The 15526-nt window shown below is 38.7% G+C and overlaps 1 protein-coding gene across 2 annotated transcripts in view; it reads right to left on the reverse strand.

Moving 5' to 3' along the window:
• The window catches only part of INTS7 (integrator complex subunit 7), an 83364-nt gene that overhangs the window by 4229 nt on the left and 63609 nt on the right, over positions 1 to 15526 (reverse strand). For both annotated transcript variants that reach the window (XM_074385150.1, XM_074385151.1), the window contains 2 exons: positions 6238 to 6370; positions 981 to 1079 (listed from right to left, as the gene is read on the reverse strand). In XM_074385150.1, the coding sequence (XP_074241251.1) occupies positions 981 to 1079; positions 6238 to 6370 (232 nt within the window). The remainder of the gene's footprint in view (positions 1 to 980; positions 1080 to 6237; positions 6371 to 15526) is intronic.

The raw sequence follows: 15526 nt of genomic DNA on the forward strand, positions 1-15526 counted from the left end.
ACTTCCCTAGATAATCAATCTTCCTTATTATTCTGGTCATTTTGAAATGGTATGCTCTGATATTTGTCATCAAAAGCACGTGCATGGATGCAGAAGTTCACTGAAGACATTAACTGACAGGGACAATTCAGGAGATCTCTCAGAAGTGACAATTTTCTTCCTTTTCCAACAATTTCATTTTCTGAATCAAAAATCGCTTTTGAATTGTGAGTGGCTTCAATATTTAAAATTACTAATGCTACTCACTGGTAAGTCTCTCAGAACATGTTATTCAAAGGCAAAAGTACTTTGGAAGTAGAACTGGTGAGAGTTTACTAGACCTGATTCATTCTAACTTGGGTCTGAATAGACAGCTCAAGATCCTTGCAGGCTACTGTGATAAATCACTAATTTATTCCTGGAGGTAAGAGACAAACAACGGCGCTCCAGTTACCCAAATGCCTGTCTTTTAGCATTTGGCACCAACAATTAAAAAGGGAGAGAGGTTAACTCTCAAATCCATTCCTTTCACCAAACCACTTGATAAAAGAGAGAAATGGCTTACAGCCAGTTTATCAAAACCAAAGGTAGGCCAGGTACTGTGGCTCACACCTGTTGTCCTTGGGAAGCAGAGGCAGGTGGATCACTTGAGGTCAGGAGTTCCTGACTAGCCTGGCCAACATGGTGAAACTCCATCTCTACCCAAAATACAAAAATTAGCTGGGCATGGTGGCAGGTGCCTATAATCCCAGCTACTCAGAGGAGGCTGAGGCAGGATAATCGCTTGAACCCAGAGGTTGCAGTGAGCCAAGATCACACAACTACTCTCCAGCCTAGGCGACAAAGTGAGATTCTGTCTCCAAAAAAGAAAAGAAAAGAAAACACACACATACACAACAAACCAAAGGTAACACATTAAAGTATAGCTATGTCCTACATAATCCTCCGAAGACAACCTGGTTTTAAAACCTATATGAACCTTCGTATTCTCTGAATATTACCTTGATGCTTGTAGACTGTAGTTTCTGGAAAAAATATCTCTGGAAAGAAAGGGGAACTTTCAGCAAAGCAATGATGGCATTGCAGAGGCATGCTGTATGCTGGGGGGAAAAAGAAACTAAATCAAATAAAAATAAATTTTTCAAATTTCATCAACAAGTGATACATTCAGTATAAAACTACAAATGCCCATACAGATTATTATAAAGGTACATACCAATCAAGAAATAGGTACAACATCCAGGAACTGTGTATACATACTAAATCATTCATGTCAAGAATCACAATTACAGATTTTTACTTTATTGTGAAGTATATTCAATAAAATATAAGTGACAGAAATGAGAAAATCCAGTCCTCAAGATCAAGCAATAGGCAAATTTCACATTTCTACAGTGCTTAGAACCATTAGACGTATTAAACAATTGTAGTAGATACTAAAATATAGAATAACTATCACATGGCAGAGTATGATAAATAGTATGGTAAAGAAGCTTGAGCATTTTGTAGGACCTTGGCTTTAAGTTGGCTCATTCTTTCATCCCATCTCCACTAGGTGGCTTCTTTGTCTCTATGGCCATTGGTCCTCACAGAGTAAGCAATGGTGGAAACAGAATTCATATGAAGGAGGACTGTATCATCGGGGAATCCTGACACTTTAATAAAATATCTTATTTCTCAAATTTGTTTCACACATTTAACTGAGTTTTGAAAATCCCAGCATGACTGCAGAGGTACAGAAACACTGCAGAGAATATTCTGAGCCTTAATCATAGAATCAGAATTTAAGAGTTCAAAGATACTTTAAAGATTCACCAGTTTAATCGTCAATATTGCTGATGACACAGGTCACACAGATAGGGAATGGAACAAGCTGGGACTAGAATCTAGGTTACCTGACTCTTCAGTGATTTTCTTCTATATCACCGATGATTTGCAAACTTAAAAGAAAACTGAAAGCATCATCAGAACACTTTCAACTCCTGCTTGGTCTACTATTCCTTCTTCAGTCTGCTCCCAACTTGGTAGCCTCCTAAGACACCACAGGTTAAAACCTGCTGCATGCACCATGTGGTATGCTGCCTGTCCCTCTAAGCTCTTGCTTTCAAGCAGAGTGTCACCTAGTTGCTCATGCTGTAAACATTTTTAAGTTGTGTGTTAAGGCTAAAAGCCAGAAAATTCCATTCCTTACTGGGTTCAGACAGTGGAACATTTTGTGCCCAATAGACTCAGAACAAATGCCAGGTCTATTACCTGAGATAATCACAAGATTTAAAGACATTGGTTCTATTTCTTCAGATTTCCTCCAAAGAGTAATCTACAAAGTATATCCAGGAACATCCACCTTTGGTGGACCTCTGATGCCACAATAGTGTTTAAGGAGAGAAACATCTTTGAAGGGTAGACTCAGAGGACAAGTGACTTCAGGCTGTTTTCAGGCAGAAAGCCGCCATTTTGCCTTTTAAAAGAATGGTGCAGGTTTTGCAATACTCCCCTTGGAAAAATGTGGAGTGCCTCTGAGGTCAACAGCCCCTTTCAGTAAACCAGCCGAAGGAAGATGTTAATGCTCTCTTAATTGTCAATCTACTGGACACTTTTTAGTCTTTGTATTTTCTGACATTTCTGTGGCACCTGATAATGCTTTTCCTTCCATGAAATTCCACCTAATAGTCACCATCCTTACTTATTTCTGATTCTTCCTTTCACCATCTTCCTTCTGAAGAGCCTTTTATGTGTCCCTTAAAGTTGAGGCTCTCCTAGTCATCTTTTCTTCTCAATTCAAGTATTTTTCATAGGCAATTCTCCCACTCCCATGACTTTAAGAACTTCGATGTGCAGATCACCTTATATGCATCCCAGTCCATCTTTCTTCCAACTCCAACCTATTTATTATCCAACTGCCTAAAAACAGCAACATGTCTGAAAATAAAAACTTCATCTTCTATCACCTCTCTATAGTCTCTCAGTAAAGGATCAATCAATTGTGTAACTAGCCATTCAAGCTGGAAACCTGGAAGGCATGTCTCCATCATCTCATGTCTAAGAGAAAATTCAGCCTTGAAAATATTTTCACTAAGTATCTCTCATCTCTATCTGTTTTTCTCAGTCTACTGCCATTTTAGTAATTTGTTCCTTTCTTTGGATGACTGAAAAAACCTTGTAGTCATTCTTTCCTCTAATTTCACACCCTAACGGCATTTCCTGCTTTGCTTCTATGTAACAATAATATACAATCTGTATTAAGCACTTCTCTCTCCCAACCATTTAAAATTTCTAAGAAGCCCCCCAGTGCCCAAGAACAAAGGCCAAACTCCTTAATACTGTGTTCAAAGCCTTTTGTCACCTGGCTTCTGGCTACCTCTCTGATTTCATCTCTCTAGTCCCTAGCCTGTACGTTACACTGCAGCAATAACAAACTGTTCCTGGAAGACACCATGCTATTTCATGCCTCTGCTTTTGAACATATTCTCTGCCTGAGATTCCCAAACCCTTCTTATCTGTCTGGAAAATTCATATACAAAGATATCTTCTCTCTCAACTGCACCACCAATCCATTTTTCCTATCTTTCGATGTGAATTACTCTCTTTTTTTGTATTACATCTCTACTTTGTGCAGAATTCTATTAATGCACATGTACTGTATTGTATTTGTTTATAAAATCTTTCTTTCTTAGACTATGGACAATTTGAGGGAAGATCCTGTGTCTTTGTCATTTTTCTATTCCTAGGATCCCATAAATACTTATTGAACTGAATTTGGAGGCTCAAAAAGTATCAAATCTATATAATTTGGAAATGGAGAAAAAGGGAAATAACTTTTATTTTTATTTATTAATTTTTTTTTTTGAGATGAGGTTTTATTCTTGTTGCCCAGGCTGGAGTACAATGGCACAATCTCAGCTCACTGCAACTTCTGCCTTCTGGGTTCAAGTGATTCTCCTGCCTCATCCTCCTGAGTAGCTGGGATTACAGGGCTCACCATCACGCCTGGCTAAGTTTTGTGGTTTTGGTAGAGACAGTGTTTTACCATGTTGGCCAGGTTGGTCTTGAACTCCTGACCTCAGGTGATCCGCCTGCCTCAACCTCCCAAAGTGCTGGGATGAGCCACTGCACCAGGCTGGGAAATAACTTTTATTTACCACTCCTTATATGAGAGCATTGTACTAGGCAATAAGCATTATTTCACTTAAACCTTACAGTAATCCTATGAGGCAGGCATTTTTTTCCTCTTCATATAAAAGGATGTTAAGTAATGTGCCCAAAGTCACAGAGCTGCTCAGTAGTAATGCCAGAATTTGAACCTAGTTCTGAATGAGCCTAGGGTCCTTTTTTCTGTACTGTGTTTTCTCCTGGGCAGAAAATTCCCATTCCATTATATATAGTGTGATTCAATTCCATCAAAATGAAGTTTCTGTTTAGCATCTATTTCATTTTTTAGGATGAAGCTTAGAGGAATGTGAAAATAACAACTGCCTCACACAGATATATTTCCTTCAAAGACTGTCTTTCACTCTCCCTTAGCAAACAATGTCACTGTCAAACAGCTGTCAATTTGATTCAGTAAATACTATTGACAATTTTATATGGAAAGCAGTATGTCAAGAGAATTTTCCATCTTTAGATCTAACCTAACTCTTTAATGACACATTCTATTTATTCTAAACACTTCTTAAAGCACGAAAGTACAGAATGAGAAGAGCAGCAGCAGGAGAAGATAAACTTTCCAAGGGGTAAAGTTCAAAGACTGGGGATTGCAGATTGAATGTTTGTGTTCCCCCAAATTAGTATGTGGAAGCCCTAACCTCCAAAGTAATGGCATTTGGAGGTAGGCCCCCATGATGGGATGAGTGTTCTTAAAGAAGAGGAAGAGTGACTACAGCTCTTGATCTCTCCCTACCACATGAAGACACAGTGAGAAGGTGGCTATCACAAGGGCCAGGAAGAAAGCCCTCACCAGGAACCAAATCTACTGGCACCTTGATCCTGGACTTCCTTGCCTCCAGAACTGTGAGAAATAAATGTCTGTTGTTTAAGGCACCAAGTCTATGGCATTTTGTTATAAAACCTGAACAGAGACACTGGGAAATGGTCAGACAGGGAGGAGAAATTGAGTGAGAATATGTCAGCCTGTACTGTGACTGGTAAATCAGGAGAGAAGATTTAATAAAGGGTGAGCGTGCTGAGAAGTTCTTAGGAAGTGCCAACGGCAGCAGAGATTCAGCAGGCTAAAGGCTGAAGAGTGTACTAAAAGGCATTAATGTCATCACCTGGTAGGAAATGATTCATTGCCAATCAGACAACAAGCCAGTTCTTTCTGTTTCAATTGGCCAGTGGTTCTCCCAACCATGTCAGCATGAGAGTATACAAAACTACTAATGCCTGGGCTCCAATTCCAGAAATGGTCAGGGATAAGGTCTGTGTATTAATGTAGTTTATTTTTTTATAATTTTTTTAAAATTTTAAATGTTTTTAAAAGAGATGGGGTTTCACCATGTTGGCCAGGATGGTCTCGACCTCCTGACCTTGCGATCTACCCACCTCGGCCTCCCAAAGTGCTCGGATTATAGGCGTGAGCCACTGTGCCCAGCCTGTAGTTTTTAAAAAGCCCTCAAAATGATTCTTTTTTTTTTTTTTTTTTTGAGACGGAGTTTCGCTCTTGTTACCCAGGCTGGAGTGCAATGGCGCCATCTCGGCTCACCGCAACCTCCGCCTCCTGGGTTCAGGCAATTCTCCTGCCTCAGCCTCCTGAGTAGCTGGGATTATAGGCACGTGCCACCATGCCCAGCTAATTTTTTTTTTTGTATTTTTAGTAGAGACGGGGTTTCACCATGTTGACCAGGTTGGTCTCGATCTCTCGACCTCGTGATCCACCCGCCTCGGCCTCCCAGAGTGCTGGGATTACAGGCTTGAGCCACCGCGCCCGGCCTCAAAATGATTCTTATTGTAGCCTGGGTTGAGAATTACTGCAACTTCAGTTAAATTGTTAAAAAAAGAAAAAGCAGCTTTATTTGCATTCTGGTAGAGCAGATTTTATATATTAATGTAGCTATGTAGCAGCTAGAGATGTGCTAAATGCTTTCATGGATTATCTAATTTACTCCCCACTACAATGCTGTGAGGTAGGTATTAACCCTGTTTTATAGATAAGGAAAACAGGCACAGTAAGGTTAATTTGTTGAACTCACACAGTAAGTACCAGAGATGTGTGAAAAACCTACTTCCATACAATAAAAACTCAATAAAACAAATGCCACTTGCCATATAAGAAACAGGGGTATATTTCCGATTGAGTGATTCTACCTCCTCCAAGACATGATTATATACAGACATCATTCTTCTTTCATATTCACTATCAGCATGGGCTGTTCCAGTAGATCCATATTCCTGGAAACTGAAGTAAAGGTCAATATTCATTAATCCATCAAAATAACATGGCTATTTAATGCCTACATGTATCAGGTACTTTCAACATATTTTCATTTGATTTTTAAAATAATGAAGTTATTTCCATTTATAGGTGAGAAAACTGAGGCTAAGAGCGGAATTAAGGCTAGGAAAGGGTAAGTAGTTTGCCTACAGTCAAATAGCTTGTAAACAGCAAGCAAGAATTCAAACCCAGATATGACTTCAAATTATGTAATTCTTAATCTCTTTGGTTGCCAGGAAATATGAAAATGTTATTGCCATAGATGAAAGAGACATAAGACATTTGAAAAGGGGACTATCAATAAAGCCAGCAGCTAAGTACCAAATTATCAATAAAGATATATACTAACAGGTTAGATACATAAATTAACAGGTCAGAACATGGAGGAATGTCACAGAAGAAAATGGTCTTGAACATATAAGTAGGCAAGTAAGACAGGTAAACTGTGAAGAGATGGAAAGTACAGAACATTCATGGCTAGGGAAATGGAATGAATCTAAAGCATGGAGATGAAACACACAGGCATGTTCAGAAGACAGTTTGTATACACAGCACGTTAGGATAAGTTTAATTAACCTCAGTTTCTTCATTTTTCCTTTACTGCTTCAAACCCCTGCACATTTCTGAAAATATTTCTAAGTGAAAAAAGGCACTTCTAACTAAACTTTTGAAAATACAATGTAAGCAAATATGCTGGGCATAACACTACTCTTATTATTCCCTACTATCACTTTAATGCCTACTATGCATAAGGCATTTCAACCAGGTATTTTATATATATTAGTTCACTTAAACTTCACAACTACTCTGGGAAACAGGCATCATTATCTACCTATAGTTTATGCATACGTGGCTCACTGAGAATGGTATATACATTCACAGAGCTAGGAGTGACTGGTGATGGATTCATGTTTGTATCTGCTGGGCTCCAAAGCTCTGTTTCCTGCTCTGTACTGTATTTTCAGTTCCATTAAGACAAGAACTGAAGCTCATTTTTGTGATGGACTTTAAGGACAACTAAATTACATAAAAGACTCGCTAACAAAACAATTCCATTTCTAGGTGTAGGCAACCACAGATTTGCTTTTTATCTTTGCAAATGAGATTAGTTTCCTAATAGTTCATATAAATAGAACCATACAATACATACTCTTTTGTGTTTGGTATGGAGTAAGGAAGATTTATTTTTTCCCTTTTATATATTTAGTTGTTCTAGCACAATCTGTTGAAAAGACTATTCTTTTCCCATTTAATTATCTTGGCACCTTTGACAAAAATCAAGTCACTGCATACCTATTTCCGGACACTCCACCCTACCCTTAAGCCATCATCACATTGTCTTAATTACTATAGGTTTAAACTAAGTCTTGAAATCAGTAATTAAGTCTTCCCACTTTAGTTTTTCTCATTTATTTTGCAATATGGTAAAGCACATGAATCGATGTTCTAATGTTAACCCAACCTTGCATTCCTGGGATAAACCCTAGTTAGTTTTAATGTATTATATTCATATAAATTGTTGGACTGAATTTGTTCGTTTTGTTAAAATTTTTTGTCTATGCTAATAAAGAATATTTAAGTTTGTCCTGTTCACCTAAGGAAATTTCTTGGCACAAAGTTATTCTTCCCTTATTATGCTTTTACTATATTTAAGATTTTTATTGATGCTACTTTTTTATTTTTATTTTTTTATTTTTTTTTGAGATGGAGTTTCACTCTTGTTACCCAGGCTGGAGTGCAATGGCGCGATCTCGGCTCACCGCAACCTCCGCCTCCTGGGTTCAGGCAATTCTCCTGCCTCAGCCTCCTGAGTAGCTGGGATTACAGGCACATGCCACCATGCCCCGCTAATTTTTTGTATTTTTAGTAGAGATGGGGTTTCACCATGTTGACCGGGATGGTCTCGATCTCTTGACCTCGTGATCCACCCGCCTCAGCCTCCCAAAGTGCTGGGATTACAGGCTGAGCCACCGCGCCCGGCCTGATGCTACTATTTTATTTCTAATATTAGTGATTTATTTATTTTTCTTGCTCACACTAGTTAGTTTTATCAATTTTATTAATCTTTCCAAAGAACCAGCTTCTAGTTTCACTGATTTTCTCTACTGGCTGCTTTCACAGCATGTTTTTGAGGGCACCCATGGTTTCCATATGACCTACTGAATGATCAACATGTCATTCATCTTTATTACTGAGTATACTCAGCATTCTAATTGTGGATATACTACAATTTGTTTATCCATTAGCCTACTGAGAGACACTTGGGTTTTTCCAGCTTTGTTATTATGAATAAAGTGCTATGAACATTTGTGTATATGTCTGTGTGGAAATACGTTTTCATTTCTCTTGGGTAAAATAGTAGGAGTAGAACTGGTGGTCATATGATAAATGTATGTTTAACTTTATATGATACTGTCAAACAGTTTTTCAAAGTGGCTGTATCATTTTGTATGCTCAACAATATATTACTATGAATTCAAGCTCCTCTACATCTTCACTAACACTGCATACTGAAGGTCTTTTTGGTCTTAGCTGTTCTAGTATAAGTAGTATCTCATTGTGATTTTAATTTCTCTAATGACTGGTATTAAGCATCTTTTCACGTGCCTACTGTATATTAATATAACTTCTTTTCTGAAGTGTCTAAAACTCTTGCCAATTTTTAAAAATTGGATTGTCAGGGCTCACACCAGTAATCCCAGCACTTCAGGAAGCCGAGGTGGATGGATCACCTGAGGTCGGGAGTTCGAGACCAGCCTGGCTAACACGGTGAAACCCCATCTCTACTACTAAAAATACAAAAATTAGCTGGGCATGGTGACGCACTTCTGTGATCCCAGCTACTTGGGAGACTGAGGCAGGAGAACTGCCTGAACCCAGGAGGTAGAGGTTGTGGTGAGCCAAGATCGCGTCACTGTACTCCAGCCTGGGTGACAGATAAGACTGTGTCTCAAAAAAAAAAAAAAAAAAATTGGATTGTCGAGTTGTATGGTTTTTTTTGTTTTTTGTTTTTTGTTTTTGAGACAGTTTCGCTCTTGTTACCCAGGCTGGAGTGCCATGGCGTGATCTCGGTTCACCACAACCTCCGCCTCCTGGGTTCAGGCAATTCTCCTACCTCAGCCTCCTGAGTAGCTGGGATTACAGGCATGTGCCACCATGCCCAGCTAATTTTTTTGTATTTTTAGTAGAGACGGGGTTTCACCATGTTGACCAGGATGGTCTCGATCTCTTGACCTCGTGATCCACCCACCTCGGCCTCCCAAAGTGCTGGGATTACAGGCTTGAGCCACCGCGCCTGGCAATTGTATGGTGTTCTTAATAAAACAATGTTTGAATAAAAGTCTTCTGATAAAATGTTTTGAGATTATTTTCTTGCTGTTTGTAACCTTTTTCACTTTTTAAATGACATCTCAACAAAAGCATATTTAAAAGCTTAAATCCAATTCAGAAAATTTTTCTCTTATGGTAACTGTTATTTGTGTCCTACGAAATCAAAATCATAACCAACCTCAAGATCATGAAGAGGTTTTCCAAAGTCATATTCTAGAAAATTTGGGAGTTTTATATTTTGGTCTACGATTCATTTGGAATTAACTTTTGTGTATGCTGTGAGGTAAGGTTATAATTTTTTGCCTCAATATAGGCATCTAGTTGTTTGTTTCGAATTCACTGATAGCAGTCTTTATTATTTGCATCCTTTTAATTACTTTGGGTTTAATTGCTTTCTTTTCCTAACTTCATAAAGTAGAAACTGTGATTACTGATCTTAAACTTTCTTTTATATATTTAAGCATTTAAATCTATAAATTTTTCTTTAAGTTCTACTTATCCCACAAATTAGCTGCATCCCACAAGTTTTGTGGTATGTTCTCATTTTCATTCCGTTTAACATGTTTTCTGATTTCCTTTGTAATTTCTTGGCCTACTGGATTTAGAAATGTTGTTTAATTTCTAAATACCTGGAAATTTTTCAGAAATCTTTCTTCTTTTCTAATTTAATTATGTCAGATAACATATTTGATTTCAATGCTTTTGCATTTATTAAAACTTGTTTTATGGCCCAACATATGATTTATCTTGGTAAATGTTCCAAATGCACTTGAAAAGATGTGTGCTGCTGCAGATGACGTATAAATGTCAGCTAGGTAAAGTTGGTTGATAGTATCGTTCAAGTTACTATCAACCAGAAGGAAGTGGTGAAATCTCCAACCGCAACTGTGGATTTGTGCATTTCTCCTTCAACTCTGTCAGTTTTTGCTTTATGTATTTGGAAGACCTGTTAGCAGGCCTGTAATACTGAAGATTATGTCTTCTGGATGAACTGATCTTTCATCATGATGAAGTATACCTCTTTCTCACTACCAACAGCCCCTATCTTGAAGTCTACTTTGTATGATATTCATATGGCCATTACAGCTTTCTTAGGAGGGTTTGCATGTTATATCCTTTTCCATCCTTTTATTTACTTTTAACCCATGTCTTTATATTCAAAGTGGATTTCCTGTAGTAAGCATATAGTTGAATTTTTCTTTTTAAATCCAGCCTATCTCTGGCTTTACTTAGAGTAAGACCATACACATTCATTGTAATTACTGGTATGAGTGGGTTTAAGTGTACCATCTTTTGTTTTCTACTTTTTTTTTTTTAATCTGTTCTCTGTTCCTGTTTTCCTCTTTCTCTGGCCTCTTTTGGATTAACTGAGTATTTTAGTAATCCACTTTATGCCTCTACTGCCTTGTTTTATTTCTTGGTGGCTGCTTGAGTTTAAAATACCCTCAGTTTATCAAAAGTTACTGTCAAATGATATACTAATAAATGTAAGATTCTTACTACTATATCCTCCCCTTGTCTTATTTCATATATTTTACTTATATATGTTATAAACTCCTAAACATCATTTTTTCTATAAATGGCCAATTATTTTTTAAAAATTAAAAATAAAACATATACCATTTGTATTACTCCTTATTCAGTTTTGTAGGTCTGAGTTTATATCTGAAATAATTTACCTTCAGCCTAAAGAACTTCCTTTATCATGTCTTGTAGTACAGATCTGCTGATGGCAAAATTTATTAGATTTTATCTGAAAATGTCTTTATTTAACCTTAATTTATTGAAGAATATTTTTCCTAAAAATCGAGTAAATTAACATGTTTTTTTCTTCCAGGACTTTGAGGATGTTGTTCCAATTGTCTTTTGGCTTGCAGTATTTCTGATGAGAAATCAAGAGACATTCTGATCTTTCTTCCCTTCTAAATAATGTCTTTCTCTTCATAAAATTTTTCTCTTTATCATTGGTTTCCAGCAATTTGATTATTAGGTGTGTACCTTGCTCTGAGTTCATGTTTTCCCTGCTAGAGATTCATTAAACTTCTTGACTCTGTGGGTTTACATGTTAATTAAATACAAAATACTTGTAGCCATTTAAATGTTTCTGTTCCCCCTTTCCCTCTTTCTAGGATTCCAGTTACATGCGTAAGTCTAAATGACATTATCCCACAGGCCAACTTTGACTCTTCATTTTTTCAGCCCTTTTCCCCCTCTGTTCCAATCTGAGTAGAGAAGTTTAAACTGCTTTGTTGATTATATTCTCTTTGAGGGAACTGACTTTGGAATCTCAGGCCTTACTAGATTGAAATTATATAGAAAGTGTAAATCCAAGAGCTGGGCAAGATGGCTGACTAGACACAGTCAGGTGGAACAGCTGCCCCCAAGGGACCAGGACAATTGGTGCTCTCCTAATAGATCTTTAGAGGGAAAGCACTAAGAGTGGACAGAGGAAAAGCACAGAAGCTGGGTTAAAGAGGAGGCTGGGACCCCTGCATGGGAATATTACACAGCGGAACAGTGAGTTGAACTGGCAAAAAACAAACAGCTACTGCCACGGGCCTCTGGAATTCCAGCAGAAAGAGATTGCTCAACCATTATGAGTTGGCATGGAGAGCTCCTGTGCCAACAATGCCCTGGGAGTGATACCAGGCATGAAGAACAGTGGACCTTCCCCTGTCCTAAGCAGCCACCTCCACCTGCTAAGAGGGCACACACAGTCCTGTATCCACCAACGCCAAGTCCCTACGCTTACACTACCCACCAGTGCCATGGCACACCCAGTCACCAGCAGGGCTCTCCTATACCCCTCCTCCAGGCAGCTGTGCTGCCTCTGCTGCTGCTGTGAAGTCCCAAAGGCTGGCATCCCAGACCGGCTAGCATCCTGCTACAGTGGGCAAGTGTGCATCCTGCTATGCTCCTGCTGCTGGCATGTGAAACTGAGGATGGATCCTACTGCCGTCACCCTAGAAAAGACTTTGACTGGCACCACCCACTGGAGTGTCGTAGCCAGTGGCCCTGGAGCACCTTGGCCCCTTACCCAGTGCAGTCAGTTTCTAACCTCAAGGAGCCAGAGAACAAACTCGGGGCTGATACCAGCTCCCAAGAGCAGGCAGTCCAGGAGTTATGAGCTGAGCCTTGGCTCCCCTAAATCTTCCAGAAATGAAGCCAGTTGACTAAATCTACCTTATACGACAATCAAACCCTCAGGGTCATCGCACAGGAGAAAAGAAAAAAAAAAAATGCAAAGAACAGCAACTTCAAAGGCCGAAGGATCATCAGCCCACAAAGACAAGAAAGAACCAGCGCAACAACTCTGACAACTCAAAAAGCCAGAATGCCTTCTTTCTGCTGACTGACTGCACTAACTCTCCAGCAAGGGTTCTGAACTGAGCTGAAATGGCTGAAATGACAGAAATAGAAATCAGAATACGGATAGGAATGAAGATCATCGAGAAGCAGGAGTACATTGAAACGCAATCCAAGGAAGCTAAGAAGCACAATACAAGGATACAGGAGCTGACAGACAAAAAGAGCCAGTATAAAAAAGAGTGTAACCAACTTGATAGAGTAGAAAAACATACTGCAAAAATTTCACAATGCAATCCTTAGAATTAATAGCAAAGTAGACCCTATGGAAAGAATCACAGAGCTTGAAGACAGGCTTTCTGAGTAAGACAAGAATAAAGAAAAAACACCTTGGGAGGCTGAGATGGGTGGATCGCTTGAGATTAGGAGTTTGAGATAAGCCTGGCCAACGTGGTGAAATCCCATCTCTACTAAAAATACTAAAAAAACTTAGCCAGGTGTGGTGGCGCATCCCTGTAATCCTAGCTACTCAGAAGGCTGAGGCAGGAGAATCGCTTGAACCTTGGAGGCAGAGGTTGCAGTGAACTGAGATTGTGCCACTGCGCTCCAGCCTGGGAAAGAGTGAGATTCTGTCTCAGAAAAAAGAAAAAAAGAATAGAGAAGAAAGAATAAAAAGGAATAAACAAAAATCCTGAGAAATAGGGGATTATGTAAAGAAACCAAATCTACAACTCACTGGTGTCCCTGAAAGAGATGGGGAGAATGGAAGCAACTTGGAAGACATATTTTAAGATATCATCCACGAGAACTTCCCCAACCTAGAAAAAGAGACCAACATTCAAATTAGGAACTGCAGAGAAACCCAGTAAGATACTTCACAAGATCATCGTCAAGACATACAATCATCAGATTCTCCAAGGTTGGAAAAAAAAAAAAAAAAAAAAAAGGCAGCTAGAAAGGTCAAGCCACCTACAAAGGAGAAGTGTATCACACTTAACAGCAGACCTTTAAGCAGAAACTCTATAAGCCAGAAGAGACTGGGAGCCAATACTCAACTCTTTTTTTTTTTTTTTTGAGATGGAGTCTTGTTCTGTCACCCAGGCTGGAGTGCGATGGCATGATCTCGGCTCACTACAACTTCCGCCTCCTGGGTTCAAGAGATTCTCCTGCCTCAGCCTCCCAAGTGGCTGTGATTACAGAGATGTGCCACCACACCAGGCTAATCTTTTAAATATTTTTAGTAGAGACAGGGTTTCACCATGTTGGCCAGGCTGGTTTTGAACACTTGACTTCAAGTGATCCACCCACCTTGTCTTCCCAAAATTCTGGGAGTACAGGTGTGAGCCACCTTGCCTGGCCTCAACATTGTTAAAGAAAAGAAATTCCTATCCGGCCAAACTAAGCTTCATAAGTGAAGGAAAAATAAGATCTTTTTCAGACAAGCAAATGATGAGGAAATCTGTTACCACCAGACCTGCCTTACAAGAGCTCCTGAAGGAAACACTAAATATGGAAAGACCATTACCAGCCACTACAAAAACATGCTAAAGTACACAGACCAGTGAGACACTATAAAGCAACCACACAAAGAAGCCTGCATGATAACCAGCTGCTATCATAATGACAGGATCAAATCCACACATCAATACTAACCTTTAATGTAAATTGGCTAAATGTCCCAATTACAAGGCACAGATTGACAAGGTGGATAAAGAACCAAGACTCAATGGTATGCCAACAGACTCATCTCACATGCAATTACATCCATAGGCTCAAAATAAAGGGACAGAGAAAAACCTACCAAGCAAATGAAAAATAGAAAAAAAGAGGGGTTGCAATCCTAAATCAGACAAAACAGACTTTAAGCCAATAAAGATTTAAAAAAAAAAAAAAAAAAAAAAAAAAAAGACAAGGGCATTATATAATGGTAAAGGGTTTAATTCAATAAGAAGACCTAACTCTCCTAAATATATATGCACCCAACACAGGAGCACCCAGATTCACCAAGCAAGAGCTCAGACACCTTCAAAGAGACTTAGACTCCCACACAATAACAGTGGGAGAATGCATCACCCCATGACAGTATTAGATCATTGAGGCAGAAAATTAACAAACATACTCAGGACCTAATCTCAGCACTGAACCAAATGGACCTGAGAGACATCTACAGAACTCTCCACCTAAAAACAACAGAATATACATTCTTCTCATCACCTCATGGCATATACTCTAAAGTCAACCACACAATTGGATACAAAACAATCTTCAGCAAATGCAAAAGAACTAAAATAATAACTACTTTCTTGGACCACAGTGCAATAAAATTAGAAATCAAGACCAAGAAAATAGCTCAAAACCATACGATTATATGGAAATTAAATAACCTATTCCTGAATGACTTTTCAGCAAATAATGAAATTAAGGCAAAAATCAGGAAGTTCTTTGAAACTAATGAGAATAAAGAGACAACATACCAGACTCTGG

This window comes from Saimiri boliviensis, chromosome 14, assembly GCF_048565385.1.
Source record: "Saimiri boliviensis isolate mSaiBol1 chromosome 14, mSaiBol1.pri, whole genome shotgun sequence".
NCBI lineage: Eukaryota > Metazoa > Chordata > Mammalia > Primates > Cebidae > Saimiri > Saimiri boliviensis.